This window comes from Mirounga leonina, unplaced genomic scaffold (genome assembly GCF_011800145.1).
Source record: "Mirounga leonina isolate KUSES-001 unplaced genomic scaffold, KU_Mleo_1.0 Mir_173, whole genome shotgun sequence".
Taxonomy (NCBI): Eukaryota; Metazoa; Chordata; class Mammalia; order Carnivora; family Phocidae; genus Mirounga; species Mirounga leonina.
Window position 1 is genome coordinate 23,820,935 of NW_023270447.1, and position 22,544 is coordinate 23,843,478.

Genomic DNA, 22,544 nt, shown 5'->3' on the forward strand with positions numbered 1-22,544 from the left:
GTCCTTCCTCTCTCCCCACCCCCAGTCTGTGGAATCTTTAATCTGGGGGTGGAGCTCTATTTGTTCTTGTGCAGTGATGCATCCAGCTCTTTCTGTCTTGCACCTGTACCAGTGACTTTTGAACTTAAACATTACTATTTCAGCTCCTTTATTCTCTGCCTCAAGAGGAACATCCTTCCCCTAGAAGCACTGGATGACTCATATCTAGCTTTCTGGGCTGGGAGGAAGATCTTCAGGGTGCAAGAAAACCAGAATGCAGAGTTGGGAGGATTGTGGGTGTTGAGGGGTAGGAAAGAACACAGAAATGATTCCTTAAAATATCATCCCATTCTATATGGATTAGGCATTGTGCCCATAATATAATGCTTGTTACTATGAGTTTTGTGTTCTTGTTCACGTGGTTTCCTGCAGGGCTACACGACAGACAAGGGGACTTTACCCGGAGGAGAAAGCAGGAAAATGGGCTGGATTTGACTTGGTGTAGCACAGCGCAGACTGAACCGTGGATGTCTGGCTGCAGGGAGCAGATCTCGAGAAATGTACTATTAGACTACTTCCTTTTGTTTTTTGAAGACCATAACGCCAGACCTCACGGCCAACAATGAAGGTATGTTTTTCCCTTAAAGGGGTGTCCTTTCAATCATTTCTTGGGTAAGCTCACCTAGAGCTGAGTGAAGGGGAGAAAATAAGCAAGAAGCAAATAGCTTCTCCTCTTCCCTGGAGTGAGTCAGACTTAAATTCTGAGGATGAGCATGAGGGAAACCTTCCTGTCTGGGGAGGTGGGATTTGTTGGTCAGGATGGCCTTTCCTATGGGAGGTAGAAAAATGAGGGAGTGCACCCCCACAGGATGCCTCAGCACCCACCACGTCTTACTGGCCCCCTACCTGGAAGTTTGGAAACACACTCTGCTCTGCATATGGCAGCCAGAAGTACCAGGGAGTTAACACCCCCAGGGAAGTGTCAGTCAGGGATGGTTTGGAACAATTGGATAAATGTACCCAATTTCTTCAATCCTCAGGACAATTCTGAGGCATGGTCTACACCATTACTGTCCAACAGAAATATAATGTAAATCATTGTAATCCTCATGTAATTTTACATTTTTTTGTGGACACATTTAGAAAGGTAATATGAGGCAGGTGAAATGAATTTTAATAAAATATTTTATTTAACCCATATATCTAAAATATTATCATGTCAATATATAATCGATATAAAAATCATCAACGAGATACCTTACTTTTTTGGTACATTTTTTTTTGTATGTTAGAAATCCAATGTGTATTTTACATTTAGAGAACAGCTCAATTCTGATTAGACACATTTTAAATGCTCAGCAGCCACATGTAACTAGTGATTCTCATACTGGCCAGGCCAGTTCTATACTCTCTCAAAGTTTCCCAGTGCGATTGAGCCCCAGTTGCCTACGGTGGTAAATCTTTGTATTGATGCACCCTACTTAGACTTCCTTCCCTTCGCCGAATGACTTCTGCAGTCTTTTACCAGTGCTGCCTGAGGTCATCTGCCAAATGAACCACTTGCGTCCATATCCGTGCCTCTGAGTCAGCTTCTGGGGACCACAACCTGAGACACGATGGCTCTAAGCCTCTAATCTCTAAGGGTAGCCACATCTCATATTAGTTGTTAAGTTGTTCTCAATTTTGAACTTTCCTCGGGGTAAATACTTGCTAAAAGTTACAGCAAGGTGTGTTCTATGCCGTGACAACCTGAGGGAAGGGTTTGTTCTTGAGCCTCGATAGCAAAGGACAGAACAATGTCCCCTCCCCGGAGGCCAAAGCGGAGGTAACGGTAGCAGTGGCCATGGAGATAGCCATGCCCAGCAGAGGGGCAGCTCCACGAGGGTCACTGGCAGCAGTGTAGCTGAGTGACAAGGAGGTTGGGGCAGAAGACCACAAGGGACTCTTCGCTTTCACACAAGATGGTGTTGGGGACCCTCAGACAGGCCAGAGGACGGTTTCTAGCCCCCCAAACCAAGGGGAGGGTGTACCAGCTCTTACAATTTTATATTTAAAAAGAAATGTAAATTTCTGTAGGCATGGGTGGTAAAGCCTGGACACTTGAGTGGCTTGTTAGTTAAGTCTCGATTTGCTGCCTCAGTCAGGATGACTTCAGAGAATCCTCCATCCATACCTCGGAAAGAAAAACGATGGCAGGTTGAGATGCAGATTGATTCCAGCACTGTTTATAAATTCCTCCAGAAGAGGTGCTTCCTTCTAGAACAGGTGCATGCATCTAGGACTTAGAGCATGACTTATAATTATGTCAAACAACACTGAACACATAGAACAGCTCTATCAGGGGCACACCTGGGTGGCTCAGTCACTAAGCGTCTGCCTTCGGCTTAGGTCATGATCCCAGGGTCCTGGGATCGAGTCCCGCATTGGGCTCCCTGCTTAGCGGGAAGCCTGCTTCTCCCTCTCCCTCTGCATGCCGCTCCCCCTGCTTGTGCTCTCTCTCCCTCTGTCAAATAAATAAATGAAATCTTAAAAAAAAAATAAAAAAGAACAGTTCTATCAGGGTATGGAGCAAAGATGAGAGAGCAATTTTATGTCAGCAAGCACTAAAGTATCCTTAGAAGAAACCTGACCCCAGATGTCCACATGTATTAACAAAATACTTTGTATTGTATTTACCTAATGAAAATGGAAAATCCTTTCCTGCTTATCTGTACTCCATCTCCAATTCTCTTAAACAGAATGGAACTAGCTGTTTTTCCAGGCATATTTTTTTTCCTCAGGCCATCATCTTCACCAAATATAGGCCAATATATTTTAACTTCCATGAGCCAGACATTAGAAATGAACAAAATATCTTACAGAAGACTAGTCCAAACCTGAAGCTTTATATCCTTACCTCCTAAAACCATGTGCCTTCACTACCTTTTCCAAAAAGTGAATTTAAAATGACAATGGCAACATTTTATTTTGGCTTCCACAACACACTCTATTGAAATTACTCTCCCTAAGGTCAGCAGTTGAGCTCCTGTCCTAATAAACCTAACCAAGGATATTCTCTACATTCTCATTCTTCTTGAATTTTTTCTGCAGCATTCAACATATTGAACAACACTTTATTTGCTTATTCCATTTCAACGAGTATTTACTTATCACTATAACACTGTTATAAGAAGCTTCAGATACATCAGAAAATAAGACAAAGACCTGTGCCCTTCTGGAGCTCACGTTATAGTATGGGCAAAGTTCATTAAACCATAGGCCTCAGTCACTGATAGTTTTTAGAAGTCGGACACCAAAATGTCCTTTCTGAACAAGCAAGGAAAGGTCTTAGGCTTTGGAGGCTGGAGAATATGAGTCAAAGGCTGGAAGATGAGAGAAAGCTGTGGGGTGATGTGTGATTTTCACCTAAAGTATCCCCAGTCAGTAGATTCCTAAGCATCACTAGATGCCAAGTATAATTGGATTTCTTATGGAAAATGGAGCTGGGGTGTTGCTTAAATCTGGGCCTGGCGACTCCACTGGTTCTCTCAAACCCACACCCTCTCTCCCACTCCTGGCACCATTTTATGAGTTTGGGGCCTCAACCTTCAAGCTGCTCTCCCTCCGAGCTCTAGTCTTACTCTTCTCTACCCCAGTCCCCATGTTGCTGCCTGAGAGATCATTCCGCAAAATACAAATCAAATCCTGTCACTGCCTTTTTCCTGATTCAAGCCTTCTGAAATTGGTATTATGCTTACCAAAGATCCCTTGATACAATATACACCGAGAGACACAGGTTCATTTGTCAATAGAATCATACTTGGAAAAAGCACAATGGAGTAATTTTTCTTTCCTCTCAAAACAAGAGTGAAATGCTCTTCCCATTTAAAGAGGGTTGACATGCTTTTCACTGCTGTAGGAACTATCTGAAGTTGACATAAACAGCAAAGATTCTGAGGAACTGTGGATGTTTGATAGAGCTAAGCTAATCTTGACAGCAACCCAGATAATCACAAATGGTTGTTTGGGGGTTTGGAGAGCTGACAGCAAGCAGTTTAAAGCCTGTGAAACTAGTTCATTGCCTAGACGTTTAGGAGCTGCTGGTTAATCCTCACATCCAGCAGCTTGAGGTGACTGAAAGCCGAGTAGGTGTACAATGTCCAATCAGAAAGAAGGGATCAAGTTTTGCTTCTGCTCTGAAAGTAGGTCCAGAGGGTGTGCGTGCTGCCCAGGAAGAACCAGCACCTGGAGAGGGAGCCTAGGGGCTGAGTTTCCTCAAGACAGCATAGTTGGGGGAGAAACAGCATTGTGACTGAGGAGAATCAAGGTCATCATCAAGAAGAAAGTGCTAACAAGCATCAGATCTGAAGGATGACTTAATAAGGACTGTAAGTATCAAGAATAACAAAAGCGATAATTGCTAACATCTACAGCCCAGGTGGTATACATGAGAAACTAAGCACGTTACATGCATTCAATCTATGAGATGAGAGGTTGCTATTTCTTATCCTTTATATGTTAGCATTTCCCAACATTCCACTTTATTCCTCCTCTCTTCACATATTTAAAATTATCCTGGGTGGATGAGAAACCTCGGGCATAGAGCAGTTAGGAAACTTGCCTAAACTTGAACAGTAAGTGGTTAAGGAATGACTCAAGGCCAAGTGAAGTAATGCTGAAAACCAGACAGTGAGATGTGAGTCACAGACCACAAGATGGAGGTCAGGATGGAGGATAGGCAAGGGATGGGTCGAGGCAAGTGTGTTAGAGCTAAGGTCAGGACGAGTGACAGAACACTGAATTCTCCCCTAACTGCATCCTGGTGTGTCAAAAAGTGAAAATGGCTGCTGAGCGGAGCCACGCAGGACTAGATGGGGATAATGGAAAAAGCATGCCGACGTAAAGAAGAATGATTATTTTGCTTTCTTTTATTCTGTTGTAATAAGAACACTTAACATGGCATCTACCCTCCTAAGAAAATTTTAGGTGCACAATACAGTATTGTTAACTATAGGCACAGGGTTGTACAGCAGGTCTCTAGAACATATTCATCTTGAATAACTGAAACTTTTTTTTAAAGGTTTGTTTCTTTTAGAGAGAGAGAGAGCACAAGCGGGAGGCGCAGGGAAAGGGAAAGAGAACCTCAAGCAGACTCCTCACTGAGTGTGGAGCCTGATGCAGGGCTCAATCTCATGACCCTGCTGAGATCATGACCTGAGCTGAAACCAAGAGTCGGATGTTTAACGGACTACACCACCCAGGCACCTCCATAACTGAAACTTTATATGCATTGAATAGCTTTTAGTTAGCCAGTCATTCAACATGTATTTATTGAACACCTACTGACTCAGTCCACTGAGGCTGCTGTAACAAATTACCATTGACCGAGTGGCTTGTAAACACATTGGAAATTTATTTCTCACAGTTCTAGAAGATGTAAGACTGAGATCAGGGTGCCAACATGGTCCAGTTCTGGTGAGAGCCCTCTTCCAGGTGGCAGACTGCCAACTTCTTGTTACGTCTCCACTTGGCAGAAAGAGCTTGGGAGTTCTCAGGGTTCTCTTTCACAAGGGCACTAATCCCATTCATGAGGGTGGAGCCCTAAGCACCTCTCATAGGCTTCACCTCCTCATACTCATACTGAGTATGACGGGTAGGATTTCAACACGTGAGTTTGGGGGAGACACATTCATTGCAAAAATCTACTCTATACCAGGCACTGTTACAGAAGCAACACCAAAAAAGTAGATACAATGCTGGCCTTACTGAAGTTACAACTTAGCTGAATAACAATAGATTAAATATTAAACAATAAAAACAGTAAATCTGCTGTGTTGTGCTATCACAACCAGCTCTTTCCAAGGAAAAATGCTGGTGGAACTGAATTAAAAAATTAGGGGTAATATAAAGAAAACAACAACTTCCTATCCTGCAGGCCAACCCCCTTCCCCTGTTTAGCAAAGATTCTCAAGGTTCAGGTGGCTCTGGCAATCTGAACATGGTCTTAGGCTTAGGGTTGGAAGCACTGTCAAAATCACTTAGGCCTTGCCTTCTGCCTTCCAGTTTGTGAATTCCCTCACAGAAAAAGTTATCTGGGATATGCTTGAATACCTTGCAGGAAAGAAAACTTAGTGTTTCTCAACTCAATCCACTCCAGAGACGTTCCGTTTTTGTTTTGTTTTGTTTACCTTATACTGATCCCCATTAGAGTTCATGTTAACCCTGAGTCCGTCGTTAAAAGTATTTTATGTTTTCTGTTTTGGATTATCCACAAATTAATTTTTTTTTAAATGCCTCCTGGATTACTGTTTTTCACACAGTGCTCTGGGAAGTCCTGGGTATTGTTCCACTCTGGGCACTCATAAGCTACGCCTTCAATATTCCTTCCCAAATTATGCCTGCAATAGAGCCCCGCTTGGAGTTGGCAAGTGCTGCCTTCTTTCTCCTTCTGCGACCTGTATTTAAGTCCCCTCACTGTGGCACACGGATCTTCATGCCTCATGGATCTTCAGCAGGATCAGGCATTCTTGTTTACAAGATTCCTTCTATACACTCCAAGGGGCCATCTGACAGAGCCACAACCTCTGAATTCATGTGAAGCTGTTTTGTTACCATCTCTTCATTCACCAGAGGAGAGTCCATGTGTAGAAACTTGCTATAGACTAAAAAGTCTTCTTACTAGATTTTCCTGAGCTTCGGCTTCTGCTTAATTATGCTGATGCCACCTTCTGGAGTCCTGCTCCATCACTTACCTCAGTAGGTCTTGATGTAGGGCCCATTCATTAGCTTCCTCGCCTTGGCAGGATGCTCTTGGAAGGCAGCAATTCAGGGTCTATCCAAAACCAGAGCACTCTCTTTCCTGTTAATCTTGGAATGTTCTCTGTTGCATTGAGGGAGTTGGACAATCCCATGGTAAGTTTCCTAGCTTTTCTTTTTCCTACCTCAGGCACAGAGAACAGACCTGAATGCATTATATCTTTGCCCTTGCCGCAGGGAATGTTCTTAGCTCCTCTGAACCACACCGCATCCTAAAGCAGTTAGCTCAGTGTACAGCTAGTAGTTCAGAACACTGGCCTTGTAATCAGATGTGCTGAGTTCGAATCCTGATTCTGCTAGTTGGTAGAGGAGTGGCCTTGAGTAAATAATACTTTCTAAGCCTCAGAATTCTCATTGTGAAGTGAGTATAATAAAGTATAATGAAGTATAACAAAGCCTACCTGGAAGAACTGTTATAAGTATTAAATTGCAACAGCAGAGGTATTGTGCTTGGTTCAGAGTGGCTACAAAATAAATTGCTAGTGATCATTTCTTCCCAGGCATTTGTATGACTGGGAGATCTAACCCCTCCATCAAGATGTCCCGATAGCACCTCTCCTCAACTATATTTAAGGTACTTTGTCCCATATCATGCAAGCCTCTAATACCAAATTCCAGTCTTCACTCCCCAAACAAACCTCCTAGGAACAGGGCAGAGGGACTGATCCCTTCCCTCAAGTTTCCTCAACACCCCCAACAATGGCCTAGTCTTGGAGTATACTTGTGAATGTCCTCTGAGTATTTGTTCAGGCATATGCTTACCACCTGCACCCTCCTGGTCTTTCCTTCCTGAACTGGGAGCCGCTCCTGAGACAGACTACTTGGAAAATTCACGAAGTTCCTGAGCGGAACTGTCTGAATTCCACCCATCTTGTCTGGTCATGAAAACCCAGGAGTGTCTGGCTCAGAACTGGCCACTTTTTCCCTCCAACTATTTACAGCAAATTCATAATTGACAATCACTTGGAGTAGAATTCATTGCTCAACACAGCACCTGATATCTGGTAGGAAGTTTTGGAAATAAATCATTAAATAGCAGTTCAAGTACCACCTATTAAAGTCCTCTGGTCCAATTTAAATACACCTCTTTCAGGGTGCCTGGGTGGCTCAGTCGGTTAAGCATCTGCCTTCAGCTTTGGTCGTGATCCTGGGGTCCTGGGATCGAGCCCTGCGTCGGGCTCCCTGTTCAGCAGGGAGCCTGCTTCTCCCTTTCCCTCTGCTCCCTGCTTGTACTCTCTCTCAAATAAATAAATAAAATCTTTTTAAAAAAATCTAAATACACCCTTTTCATGTTATCTTGTCAATCATAAATGGTTTCCTCTTCCCTCCCTCTGCATCCCTATAACAGCTCTCTTTACTGAATGCTTATTAATTGTTCCCAGGTCATATATCTGATAATTGGCAAATCTAGAATCTATCTGTACTGAGTTAAATAGTGTCTTCCCAAAATTCCATGTCCATTGGAACATGGGAACATGACCTTATTTGAAAATAATGTCTTTAGAGATGCATTCAAGTTAAGAGAATGTCATACTAGATTAGAGTGGGCTTAAATCCAATGATTAGTGTTGTTATAAGAAGAGGGACATTTGGAGACAGAGACAGTAGGAAAACAGAGAAGGCCAGGTAAGCATGGAGGCAGAGATTAGAGTCATGTTGCCAAAGCCAAGGGATGCCAAGGATTTCTGACAACCACTAGAAGCTACGAAGAGGCAAGGAAACAGTCCTCCCCAGAGTCTTCAGAGGGGACATGGCCCTGTCAATTTTGAACTTTCGGCCTCCAGCACTGTGAGAGAATACATTTCTGTTGTTTTAAGTCACCCGGTTTGTGGTAATTCGTTACAGCAGCCCCAGGAAACTAATACACCAGCCTAAGCCTGTCAGATGCCAAACATCTTCATATTTAGCCACTATGATATGCTCTCTTGTGTTTGTAGCACCTAAATTCTATCTTTCATGGTACATTTATCAGATGCCTTGTATTTCACAGTAGGAGACAGATGGTGCACCAAGAACTTGAGGCGGGGATGGAGAGGGTGGGGAAAGGTCGAACTATTGCAAGGTAGAGAATGGACTATTTCTTGAAAAGCGCTATTTCTTGAAAAGGTGCCCAATCCTCATTACAGTCTGACCGAGAAGGGGAAATGTGTCTGCTTATGAAGGAAGTAGGGTGCAGAAGGAAAGCAGGACTGGGAACTGTAAGGCCTGCCATGAGCCAGCCCTATGATTAGGCACATGATGTTCAGATGTGGCTGCTTTGACACAGACTATCGACATGGGAACATTGAGACATGGCCTCAAAAACAAAATAGTAACCTCTCGGCTTTAAAAAAATTCCTAAACTCCTCACTCAGTCCCTCTCAATCCCTGATCCACTCTCCATAACTCCCACTTCTGACACATAGCAGACATTTAACTTTTTAGCTGAGTAAATGAATACTGAGGATAGAAGGAAGTTGAAGGTGTCAGAAATGAGATAATGGTCAACAACTAGGAAAAAGTCAGATGTATAGGAAGAGTCATGAAAGAAGCCTCAAGAGTCAGAGATGTCTGCCACTTACATTGGGTAATCAATAGTGGTAACACAAGGCAATGTGGCAAAATATCAATATTTGTCAAATCTTGGTAGTAAATATAGATGTTTGTAATATTTTTCTTTATAGTTTGGTGTGTCTTAAATGTTTTGTTTAAAAAAAGAACAATAGGGTGCCTGGGTGGGTCAGTCGGTTAAGCATCCAACTCTTGATTTCCGCTCAGTTCATGATCTCAGTGAGATTGAGCCCCATGTTGGGCTGTGTGCTGGGTGTGGAGCCTGCTTAAGATTCTCTCTCTCCCTCTCCCTCTGCCCCTCCCCCTCACCCCCCACCCCTCCCCCAATCACAGGTATGTGTGCACATGCACTCTCTCTTTAGAAAAAAATAAAATAAAATAAAAATAAATAATAATAAAAGAAAACAGAATAACAACCACCTCCTAATGGCTATATCAAAATGGATGTGTCAAACTGGCATCGTTCATATAATTTACTTTGATGGATGCTGAATCCTCTCCTTCATCAGCAGAGCTTGTATAGTTGTGGCAAAACAGTTCATTTCCACACACAGATGGACCAATACTTTGGAGACAACCTGTGGAAATATATAGGAAAAGACATTGCCTTGGGCTCTGTGCTCCTGAGAAGTTATGCAAAGGAAATGATAATTCCAAAGAAAAAAGGATGGAGAATATGTAGATGAAAAATTGGGGGACAAAATTGTTTACAACAATGACAAATTGGGAATAACTTAAGGTAACCATGGGGGAGTGTTCACCACTGCTCCCACTCTGGTCACACCACCCTCCTTCTCCCTTAGATCACTGTGGTAGCCTCCAGCTGTCTCTGCACCCACCCTTACACCTACAGTCCGCTCTCAGCGGCCAGAGTAACCCTTTTAAAAGGAAGTGAAATCGTGTCCCCACTTCTCTTCCAAAGGTTCCCACCACCCTCCCTGCTACTAACCCTGACCTGAGCCACCATCTCCTGGGGCCTGGATTTCAGGAACAGCACCCTAACTGGTCTCCCCTTTTCCATATTCTTTTCCCCCAAGGCAACAGTGAAAGTGTTCCTTTTTCAAATCATAAATCGGATTCTGTCACTCCCCTGCTCAGAACTCTCCAGTGGCTTCCTGTTTGACTCAGAGTACACCCATATGACTCAGAGTAAAGTCAGAGTACACATTTACAGTGGCACATAAGGACCTCATCTCCTTCCCAGTCCCCCTGGATACTTTTCGTTGGCTGTTCCCTCTACTAATGTTCTTTTTCTATATGTCCACATGACTCATTCCCTCACTTCCTTCAAGTGGTAACTTAAATCTCCCCTTCTGGGCGAGATCTTCACTAACCACCCTATTTTAAATGTTACAACTCCAGCACTGAGTGCTGAGTAATGTACAGAATTGTTGAATCATTATATTGTACACCTGAAACTAATATAACACTATATGTTAATTATAGTTGAATAAAAAAATTTTTTGTTGACATTCCATATACCTTCATCTTACTTTCCTGTTTTGTATTTTCTCTTAGTATTTATCATCTTCTAACATAATAACTTTACATATCATTTTCCAAATGTCTATCTGCCCTGCTCCAAAACACATGTATGCTAGAATTTAAACTCCAGGAAGAAAGGAATTTTTATCTATTTTGTTCATAGCTGTTTCCCCAGCACCTAGAACAGTGTCTGGTACATAGTTGACATTCAGTAAATATATGTGAAATGAAAGCACAAATGGTTAAGTAAATTGGGCTATACCAAGATGAGGGAAGATTAAGCAATCAGAAAAAACTGGACTTGTACTATGTATCAACTTAGGAACTAAGTCATATGATGCAATGTAAATGTTAGAAGCTTATGATGCAACTTGATCAAAACTACATTGGTGTGGCTTTGGCAACATTGTTCTTTTTTGGTTCTTTTGCTTTCCCTTCCCTTAAATGTTAGAGTTCCCAAGAGGTGTGTGACTGGCTGACTCAGTGGGCAGAGCATGCAACTCTTGATATCGGGTTGTGAGTTTGAGCCGCCTGTTGGGTGTAGAGTTTACTTTTAAAAAAATTCTGGAGTTCCCAAGTTTGTCTTTGTTCCTCTTGTCATTTCTATCTACCCTCACCACTTCAAATACCATCCAGTTTATCATGTTGTCCAAACATGTCTTGTGCCCAGGCTGTGTTTTGAACGTCTCACCCCCATTAGTCATTATTCATATTGTCTTGTATACACGTCTATTAGTAGCTAGATACCATTCTGGGAATAGTTGGCTGTTTATCAGTCTCCCCCATAAAAATAGAACTCTTCCAGGATATAAGATGACTGGGACTTAAGGACTCAATAAATGTTTGAGTAATACCAGATAATAATAGAGTTCATACTGTGTGCCAAGTACCTCTAAGAACCTTACATATATAGTATCATTTAATTCTCACAGCAGGCCTGTGAGAGGTTTAAGCTAGACGTACCTTCACACAGATGAAAAAGGAAATAGGATTGTAAAAAACATGACCAGAAAGTATGCAGACGTTAAATTAGGTATTAAAACGAGGGGATCATAGGCGGTTTTTCTCTTTCAAAAAATTTCTTTACTATTATAGTTAAGCTGCGTGTGTGTTGTGTATGACATGCGCCGGTATCTGCACGTGAGCGAATAAGCTAACAACTTCAGGGAGCTAACGCAGCACCCGGAAGTTGTAGGGCAAGTCTGGGAAAAGGGGCAGAACCCAGAGGCACTGACAAGCGGTGAGCAGTCTGCGAAGGCGGGGCGTGCGGCGGGAGGAGCAACGGGCCCCACCCACGGAAACCAGTCCTTACCCGGAGGCCAACCGGCTGCTGCTCGCAAATGACGTGCGGGGGCTGTGGGCGGAGCCACTCCTGAGAGGATCCGGCCGGGGGGCAGAGACAGGCTTGCCCATGGGCCGGCACCGATTGGCTCCCTCTGAGATGGGGCGGGTTCTAAGGCTCGCCCAAATTCGTCGAGGGGCGGGGCCTGCGCCTAAGTCTCCCGGAGAGGAAAGAGCGCGACACGGAAGCCCTTTGGGGACGCCTAGGTCTGCAGCGCCTTCGGCCCCAGAGGCGGAGCCGGAAGCTCTACGGTTTCATCCCTGAGCCCCTCTGTTGTCGAAGGGGCAGTTCTCTTCCTCTCGACCCGTTCCGCCTGCCCTTCTTCCCCTTCACCCGGAGGCCGAAGTCCCCAGCCCGGCAGGGCGGTGCTGCCGGAGCTCCCGGACCCGGAAGAAGCACTTACTCCCTCCGCCATGGAGCCCACCGCGCCGTCGCTCACCGAGGAGGACCTGACAGAAGTGAAGAAGGACGTGAGTAGCACAACCTTGCCTGGGCGCCGCCCAGGGCCGGGGGTCGAGGGTGGGCAGGGGCAGGCTGCGGCCCGGCGGGCGTGGAAAGCGGAAACCCGGAGTGGGAGTCCGAGTCGGAAGAGGAGCCTTCGGGTGAAGAAGCACCGCAGGACTGCCCCCGAGGGACCTTGGTGGAAGTGACCCCTCGTGACCTGCTAATCCACGTTTAAAATCGCTCAAAGCGGGGCTTGGGTTCCTGAAACCTTGTCCAGTGGAGCGTTTCTTCGCAGTCAGCTTCTTGCCCGCTCTTCGCTGGTGATTTTTACCGCCGCTCGCTGCGCTTTGGAGCTGCCTTGTTGGGAATCGACTGCCCAGGTTCATCCTTGAGTCAGAGTCCTTAGGCTGCTGGCTCAACCTGGAGCGAAAGCTGGACCAGTTAAAGGATCCCAAGCAGTGGAGCAAATACGTGAAACTTCTATAAGGGGGGTTGGGGGAAGCTCAACAGCTGAAAGCACAACCTGGAATTCCCCTAGTAAGCAAACGCCCACATATTTAAATTGAGAGGGGGTGTAGCCGAAAGTTAATTTACAGGTAAATGCTGAAAATATTCAGCACCTAAATTACGGTCTTTTGCTTGGACGCTGCAGAACTGCCCAAATCTTCATACTTAATACTTGTTAAGGTTTTACTTGTTTTGCCATCTGAGATCTATATGAGTACCACTGAAATAACTTTATATAATTTCAAATTAAACACACAAACTCAACAGAAAATGAGTTCCGGTTTAACACCTTAGTACTTACACAGAATCATATTTGTGAACTGGACGAGATAGCAGGTTTTTAAATGTTCATCTACCTTAAGTTCTTCCCCTTTCCCTCCCTTGAAAGGTTTATTACATTGTACTCATAATTACATAATTACACTTGGCGTGACTCATTAGCAGAAGGAAACTGGATATGACTGGGATTTGTGCCTTAGTTTCCTCATTCAGCAGATTTTTATGGAGCACTTAGTATATGGAAAGTACTGTTCTTGGGCCTAGAAAGATACAAAAAAAAAGAAAGGACAATCAGGCCTCTGCTTTATATTCTATTAGAGATAAGACTGGGACATTGATAACTACCATAGAATAAATGAGTGTTGTCTTATATAAGATTTGTGCCAGTGGAACCATGAACTTTAAAAGCTAGGCCTGTGGTGTTCCAGATTCTTTGTCACACAATTTGCAGTGTTGCCATTTAATCTTTACAGCAGCCTCTAAGGGAAATAATTGTCATTCCCATTTTACAGCTGATAACAAAAGACTGTGAGAGGTTACAATTGAGCATAAATATAAAACCTGTACACACAGTTGTGAAGAGTGTCTTCCAGGTTTTTATTCATTTTTTTCCTGTCAGTTCATTGATATTACTCATCTCCATGATTTCAATTTACAGCTGTATCAGAAATTCATAACCATGGGGAATCATGAATGGGTTTTCAGGAGGTCTATGGAAAAAAAGTACGTGCACATTTTTTTTTTTAGAAATTTTTTTCGTGCTATTTTCAAAATGGTTGATGACCTCAGAAAGCTTTAAAATTATCATACACATATTTGGACTTCCTTCTTTGTCAACTCTAGGTCCTTATTTCCAAATATCTACAGGAAATCCACTTTTATATTCTGCACACTCCTCATCTTGTCAGAAATTGAACTTTTTCTCATCCCTTCCCCAAAGCTGCTTGTTGTCCCCTGCAGTATTCTGTCTTGATGGATAGTATACCACCACCCATCCTCCTGGAAAGTCCCACTTTTTCACTATGTTCCACCCTCCTCCCCCCTCTCCCCTACCTCTCTAGTTGTTTACCTCATCTTTTGGGTTGAATTTAGTTCTCTGAGGCATGCATGAGTCTAACAGTTCAAAAATTAAAGACTAAGACACAATCCCCGTTTGAAAAGAGCTTGATTTCTTGGGAGGAGGTAGACAGACATAAATTAATAATTTCAAATTACAGTATAAGTGCAATGAATTTTCCATTCATCTGAAACACTATCTACTTGACACTGCTAAGTGCAGGATATACAGAGTTGGACAAAACATGCCTGGTTTTTGCCTGCTTCAAACATATATTTGTTGAAAACAAAGAAATGATTACAAATTATGGTAAGTACTATGAAGGAGACAAACAGGTATTGAGACAGTAGCAGGGGGAATCTGCTTGACATAGGATGGTCAGGGAAGGTTACATTTAAACTGGTTGCTGAAGAATATGACAGAACTTTATTCTGGGGGGGAATAATATTCTAGGCAGAATAGAATTTGCAGAGGACCTAAAACAGACAAGACCTTGGTGACTTGGAAAAATTGGAAACACAGGCAGAGGGTGCCCTGAGGTGAAGTTACAAAGGTGGGCTAGAGCCTGTTCATGAAGGGTCTTACAGATGGTAATAAAGTGCTAGGATTTTTAAAGCTTTAAAATTATCATACACATATTTGGACTTCCTTCTTTGTCAGCTCTAGGTCCTTATTTCCAAATATCTACAGGAAATCCACTTTTATATTCTGATCATAGAGGAGTTTTAAAAAGTGAAAGGTTATAGCCACAGAGGTGGGACTAAAGCCAGGGGAGTGTGGTATTCATATAAGACAAGAAACCAGTATTTCAAGGAGGGAGGGAGTGGTCAGCTGCATCCATGCTGCTGAGAGGTAAGATGAAGACTGACAAGTATGAGATTTGATGGTGAGGAGGTTATTGGTGGCTGAAAATAGTAGTGACACAGAGTGGAAATGAATTGGGAGGTAAGAAGTGGAGTCCCGGTATATAGACAAGTGAAATAAACGCACAGGGTGCTATAAGGACAGAGGAGAGGGGTGCCTAACTCCTGGGGAGTTTAAGCAAAGCTTCCTGAAGTAGATGACCACTGTGATGCATCGTAAATGAAAAATAGGGACTTAGGGTATGAGATGAGAAAACCAGACAAAGTAACAACACAGAGAACTATAGAGTGACAAACAGCAGTTTTTAGGTAGAACATAAAGTACCAGGACGGGTAGAGGTGGTGATAGATTAAGCTCCAGAGGTAGGTAGGATCCATATTATAAAGTACCCTGTCTGCCATTATCAAACAGCTATTATTTATTGAGTACTTAACTGTGTATCAGAGACTGTGTCAAGTCCTCATATTCACTGTCCTACTTAGTCCTTCTAGCGGTCCTGCAGGGTAAGTATTTATCACTATTTTATAAATAACCCAAAGCTTAGAGGTTAAGTTACTTGCCCCAGCTCTTACAAGAGTATATGGCAGATTTAAGATCTGAACTGAAGTTGACCTGATCCAGAGCCACACTTCTGACCTCTCTACTATTCTGCCAAAGTTAAGGAACTTTATCTTTTAAGTTGGTGGAACACACCAAGTTTTAAATTTTTACAAAATTAACAACATTTCAGTATTAGTAGAATTCACATAACACTCCAGATTTCCATTTTCTCTTGAAAAATTGGAAGATTTGATAGATGTGTGAAGGAGAAATTTGAACAGGAGGAAAGAAATAGTAAGTACAGCTAGGTATCTTGTTTGTTAATAGTCCATGCAACATAGGATGAAGACCTGAGCTAAGGCAATGCTAATAATAGAAATGAAGTGAAGGTGCAGATTAGATAAACATAACCGGTAAGTTGGCAGGACTTGGTGGGTGGCTGATCAGATGTGGCAGGTGAGCAAAAGAGAGGAAGTGGAGGATGAGTTGTAGGTTTATTGCACAATCGGATGGATGGTGGTACTCCCAAATGAGTTAAGAATATCAGAGGAAAAGGACAGGCAAAGATAACAAATTTGGTTTTGGACAAGTTGAATTTGAAGTACATTTGGGATTTCTAAGTGGAGAAAGTCTCGATCACATACACAAACTTGGGGATCATCAGCATATAAGTGGTAGAGATGACAACGGATGAGGTATTTCAAGGAGTTCAGCTTTGAAATCTATTCTCTCCATCCCCACAGCTTAAATTCATGCACTCAGCATAGCTTACATAAAATATTGCAGCAATCTCCTTATGGTTCTCCCAGTTTTTGCTCCCCCAGTCCTCTCCAAAAGCTTTTTAATTGCTTCTTATTTATAAACCTTTGATGACTCTTTTGGCTACAGGGACATGTATGTTCCTCAACATGTTAAAAAAATTCTTCCATAATCCAAACTGTTTCCCTTTCAACTTCATTTCTTACCAGTTTCACATGCACCCTGCATCCCAGCTACCCCAGACTTGTTAGTATTCCCCTCTGTGCACCTTCATGCTACAAGTGTAGCCTCTGTAAATTTCCCAGGTCATGGAGGTACAGTTAGTTTTTCCTCTGTGCTTCCCCAGTACTTGTGTTTCTCTTTGTTTTTTTTTTCTGGGTCATATCACATTGTCTTAAAATTATTGGCTTGTGTCTTATATGTGCTCTCCAACTAGACCATGTGCCCTTTGTGTACAGGATTCAAGTTCATCTTTGTATGCTCAGCACTTGGCATATTAGGTATTTAGATATATGAAATGTTTGTTTTGTGAATAAATAAATGAATGTGGGAGTTCAGTGGACTGAGAACTGTAGGAACCCTTCACCCAGCCTACTTTCCTGCCACCACATACTCGGATACTTCTAAGGTCTTCCATTGCCTTTAGCTCATCATGATAAATGTAAGTCAAATTAGTCGTCATCATCTTCATCACTAACATTTGTTGATGACTTACTATTTCCCAGGCACTTTTCCAAGTACTTTACATACATTATTTTATTCCTCATAATACTCAGATGAGGAAACTGAGGCACCAAGGAGTTAAGTTACTTACCCAAGATCAAATATCCAGTAAGTGGAAGAGCTAGAGTACAGTCACTGGCATCAAATTATTAATGCTATTTATTGGGACCCAGATCAGCTTTCTGCCAAATAAGCTCCTTGGGGCATTTCTCAAATGTAAGCCTGTTTTCTGTGATTTCCTTTTCTTCATTTCTTTAATTTCTTCCAACATTCACTATTTCTTTAGCGTACTCCCCCTGTCCCACGCCCACCTCCCTTCTACCATCTGACTCACTGAGTTAGGGTATAGTCTTTCCAACTAACTCCAAAGATAAATACATTATGGACTGTTATGGTTTTACTCTAGGAAAGACACTCCATGGTTTTACTCGAGGAGAATGGAAAACTAACAAACATGAGAAAGTTACAAATTACAAGCCTCACTAAGTTATCCTCTTTGGTCCTGACTAATCCTGGATTCCTTGTTAATGGTAACTAAAATGTATGGAAGCCTCTGCTCTCATCTTTCCCCCTGAAGGTGGAGGCCCTGAGCATACCTCCCTATTTCCACGGACCCAGGCCCTTTAGATTTGACCAGCTTCCTCCTCACAATAGCCTGGTCTTGGTTTATTGGTGTGAAGATGAGATTAAAGCAGGGACAGAAGCTGCGAGGAATGTTTAGTCTAGGACCGACTTCTGTCTACTTGGCCCTTCGTCTTAATAATATGGATATTAGTAGGCCTGAGCCTCCTGACTTGAGTACGTTTTCTCCCACCAGTTAAGATTCCTCACTAATAATCAGTCACCTATGTGATTTCCTCAAGGGTTAAAAAAAAAAGCCCTGAAGCACAGTTTTATGTCTTTTAGGCTTTAGAAAATCTGCGTGTATACCTGTGTGAAAAAATCATAGCTGAGAGACATTTTGATCATCTACGTGCAAAAAAAATACTCAGTAGAGAAGACACTGAAGAAATTTCTTGCCGAACATCAAGTAGAAAAAGGGCTGGAAAATTGTTAGACTACTTACAAGAAAACCCCAAAGGACTAGATACACTGGTTGAATCTATTCGGCGAGAAAAAACACAGAACTTCCTGATTCAGAAGATTACAGATGAAGTGCTGAAACTTAGAAATATAAAACTAGAACATCTGAAAGGTAAGATAGTTTGGTGTCCAAGAATTCATTTACATGTGACAATGCTTTTAAAAGTAAAATACAAGGGACGCCTGGGTGGCTCAGTCATTAGGTGTCTGCCTTCGGCTCAGATCATGATCCCAGGGTCCTGGGATCAAGTCCCACATCTGGCTCCCTGCTCGGCAGGAAGCCTGCTTCTCCCTCTTCCACTCCCCCTGCTTGTGTTCCCTTTCTCGCTGTGTCTCTCTCTGTCAAATAAATAAATAAAATCTTTAAAAAAAAAAAGTAAAATACAAAACAAAAAACTCAGAAATGATCATTTTGTTTTTGTTCAAAAAGTTTCAGCTTCAGAATTACATTTGATTTACTTTTTTTTTTACCTTATGTCATTTCATTGGAAAAGTGGAATATCACTCAGTGTTCTGTATTTGTATTTATTTAACGACACCGTTTATACAAAACTTTAATGAATCCCGGTATACACATGAGTTTGTTTCTGAAGTGTGCATAAGATCAATCTATTCAGAAGTAACTCCTGAAGGGGCGCCTGGGTGGCTCAGTCGTTAGGCGTCTGCCTTCGGCTCAGGTCATGATCTCAGGGTCCTGGGATCGAGCCCCGCATCGGGCTCCCTGCTCAGCAAGAGGCCTGCTTCTCCCTCTCCACTCCCCCTGCTTGTGTTCCCTCTCTCGCTGTATCTCTCTCTGTCAAATAAATAAAAATCTTAAAAAAAAGAAGTAACCCCTGAAAATACACATCACACATGAAGAATAATATGTAGTCTTTTTAGTAAGTCCAGTTCTGATGGTTCTTCTTCCACCAGTTGATCACAGAATGAAGTGGTTGGCATATGCTTGTAAGAATCATGTTATATAAGTTATCCATAACTTTAAACACTAGAGTCACACTCGGTCTGGCACGATGAGAGAGGCATGGGAACGGAAGTTGATTAATGGCATAGCAAATTCACTTCCTGTGTTTCACCCTCACCCTGGAGTACACACTCACTAATTGAAATACTACAGAGAATTGCCTGCACTGTTTAAATCCTCCTCTCCCCACAAACCCCATCTCTCTCTCCCTGTGCCTTTCTCTAGAGCACTTAAGATGCATATGATGTAGCTCTACCCCAGGTGTTCTAGGCACGGGGGATACAGAAAAGAGTAATTTAGGGCTCTGCCCTTAAACTCTGTTGGTCCATACTGGGAAACATTGGAAGTCTCCCCTCCTGAGCCATATTTAAGAAAATAGTTTCTATAGCATGGAACAGAAATGCTGAATGTATTGTGAAGTTGAAAAGCTAATGGGGAAAAAATGACATATAAATGTACTTTATAGACTTCTCAGATTTTACATAAGATTTGTCAGCTCAGGAGGTTCTGTGCCTTTAGACAGTTAGGTTAAATATTTGCTAAGACTAACAAAGATAAAATTTGTGTGTGTTTATTCTTTCACCCTGAGGCTAATTGTTAGCTGTACCCATTGGATATGGTAAAATTCTTTGATCTGAGCAACCACTGTCATTTAAGTGAACTGTTAGGTTGAGAACCGGGACGTTATTTAATGTGAAGAGGAGACCTGGGTTATAGTTCTTACTTTCCCATGAAGTAGTTCTGGAATGTTGGGCATGACTTGACTGTTTGGGGCCTCTATTTTTCCATCTCTACTAGTGAGAAGCTATCCCAGGGGACATCCCAGCTATCCCAGGGGACCTCTGACATGTCTAACACCCTGGGATTCAAGAATCTGTAATTGGTATTAATTAACTCAGAATTTTAGCATATGCTCTGTTTAAAGTTTGTTTTTTATTGGGTAATATGTTTTGTGGGCCAGAATGCTAAAGAATATTAGTTGTGACAGCTGTTTCTTATTTTATGAAAAATTTTAGGGGCTACTTAATTTTTTCCAGGTCATTCAGTGGTTAAGTATATAGAATACGAACTAAATGTGAATTATAGCATGTCATTTAGCTTCCTTAAGACTGTTTCCTTATCGAAGAAATAAAAATAATGGTATACTTCATGGTTGTTGGGAAAAGCAAATGAAACATGAAATGGATTCATGACAGAATTTATAAATTGCTATTTAAATCTCTGTTGTGTGGTAACTAGCTTACAAGATGGGTATGGGTTCAGTGTTTTAAGTTACTTTTTCATTTACATCTGAATAATTCAATTTTATTGTAGGACTGAAATGCAGCAGCTGTGAGCCTTTCCCAGATGGAGCCACAAACAACTTCTCTAGATCAAATTCCAATGAGAGTAATTTCTCTGAAAAACTGAGAGCATCCACTGTCATATACCATCCCGAAGGAGAATCCAGCACGGCCCCCTTTTTTTCTACTGAGTCTTCTCTGAATTTGCCTGTTCTTGAAGTCGGCAGAACTGAAAATCCGACCTTCTCTTCAACTACGCTTCCCAGACCTGGGGACCCCGGGGCTCCTCCTTTGCCACCGGAGCTGCAGTTAGAAGGAGGAGGAACTTGTGGAAACTCTAGTGAGATGTTTCTTCCCTTGAGATCACGTGCTGTTTCCCATCAATGACAGTTTACAGCCTTTTAATCTTTCTTAATAATGACAAAAAATATTTGAAAGGATATCAATCTTTTTATAAAATTGCTATAATGACATTTGATATATGTCTTTTAAAAAGCAATGGAAGCATACTTTGTAAATAGACTTTTTTAGGACAAAAGAAGCATACTTTTAGATAGCTAAAGAAAATCATGTTGATCATGTAATTTTCAGTGTTTTCTTTGCATTTTTGAGGTATGGAGTGTTTTCACATTTTTTATGTTTTAAGACTAACTTTAATAGGGAACATTTCTCTCTTTAAGAATAGTCTGAGGTTGGGTATAATGTCTCAGTGCATTTGTACTGGAATTTTCAGTCTAATAGTCCTTTCCAACATACAGCAGTACATTTTCAGATTAAGCTACATCTATATGGTAATAAAGCCAAGCACTGACAGGAAAACTGCCAGTGTACTGAAAAGAATCTCCCACTCTCTTGAGCTTAGAGACACTTACAGAGTCCCCTTCTGATGCGGAGGAACATCTAAGGGAGTTTGAGCCACCTAAGATCTCAATTTGCCAAAATACATTTCCTATTAACCTTACTAATTAATACTATTTTCTTGGGATTTTCATAATCTTTGCTTATCATTTTCATTCCTACAGAAAAATCTCGGCAAAAGCCTGCGATTGCGTGTAATTTGGTGAGATTTTAAAAATATTTTTCTGTACTTTTCATTCTCTTTTAATGAGGACCACTATACAAGTTGAAATAACTAGGACAAAATGTTGTGTGTGTGTATCTGTGTACCAGTTCTGTCTTCAATACTGTCTGGAACCAGTGGATCATTAGCCTGACTTGTGTTTTTGTTATAACAAAGTTTGACTAATTTTACACCTTTATAAATTTTATGCTGTCGTTGTTTTTATTTAAGTTATAATTCTGCCTATTTCCTGATATATTCTCATATATTTCCATTACTTTTAAAAAGCAGAGGTGGAAATATGGTGTTAACAATAAGAGTTTTTCAATGTAGTGCTATTTTGGGGGGAAGTTTCAGGTATTTCAATAGGAAGTAAATACCTAAAATACTTTTCTTATATGTACCAATTTTTATAGAAACATTACTTCAAGTTGTGAGATCAAGTTGCATTTCTGGATAGACTGATGCATTTGTCAGTCACGAAGAAGATTGACATATTCTTTAGATAAATTTTTTTCAAACCTGGATGTTTTTTATAGTGTAACATTTTCTAAAGATTATGGGAAGCATGTTTCACCTTCAGCGAGGCATAAGAAAATAGTGGCATTACATTTAAAGAAGTCTCGTTAAAAAGCAGAAGCAGGCTTTTCATTTCATTAATTAAAATTTGATATGTGTTACTTGAAGTAGAATTTACTCAGAATCAAAAAGAATTTAGATATGCTGTATCACCTACATTTATAGTTTATAACACTGAGTTTTCTTTCAGACTGTTAACTATACAGACAATAAAATTAAGGTTTTAATAAACTTAGCCTTTTGGGTTTTCTGAA

General features: G+C 41.6%; 1 protein-coding gene across 3 annotated transcripts; it reads left to right on the forward strand.

Moving 5' to 3' along the window:
• Positions 1–283: 283 nt before the first annotated feature.
• Positions 284–22,544, forward strand: BCL10 (BCL10 immune signaling adaptor). Of its 3 annotated transcripts, XM_035018138.1 has the most exons (4): positions 12,506–12,621; positions 14,040–14,104; positions 18,231–18,519; positions 20,683–22,544. In XM_035018138.1, the coding sequence occupies exons 2-4, from the start codon at positions 14,075–14,077 to the stop codon at positions 21,036–21,038; spliced, it is 675 nt and encodes a 224-aa protein (XP_034874029.1). In that variant the 5' UTR covers positions 12,506–12,621; positions 14,040–14,074; the 3' UTR covers positions 21,039–22,544. The 3 variants fall into 3 exon arrangements, with proteins under 3 accessions (XP_034874030.1, XP_034874028.1, XP_034874029.1); XM_035018139.1 differs by lacking the exons at positions 12,506–12,621; positions 14,040–14,104 and adding an exon at positions 284–607; XM_035018137.1 differs by lacking the exon at positions 14,040–14,104 and having other exon boundaries at positions 12,312–12,621.

What these genes read in the sequence shown, in the direction of transcription:
- BCL10 (XM_035018137.1), top strand. Translation starts at nt 12,565, where the DNA reads ATGGAGCCCACCGCGCCGTCGCTCACCGAGGAGGACCTGACAGAAGTG. An exon ending in TGACAGAAGTGAAGAAGGAC is followed by an intron (nt 12,622 to 18,230) that starts GTGAGTAGCACA and finishes TATGTCTTTTAG; the next exon opens with GCTTTAGAAAATCTGCGTGT. An exon ending in AAAACTAGAACATCTGAAAG is followed by an intron (nt 18,520 to 20,682) that starts GTAAGATAGTTT and finishes ATTTTATTGTAG; the next exon opens with GACTGAAATGCAGCAGCTGT.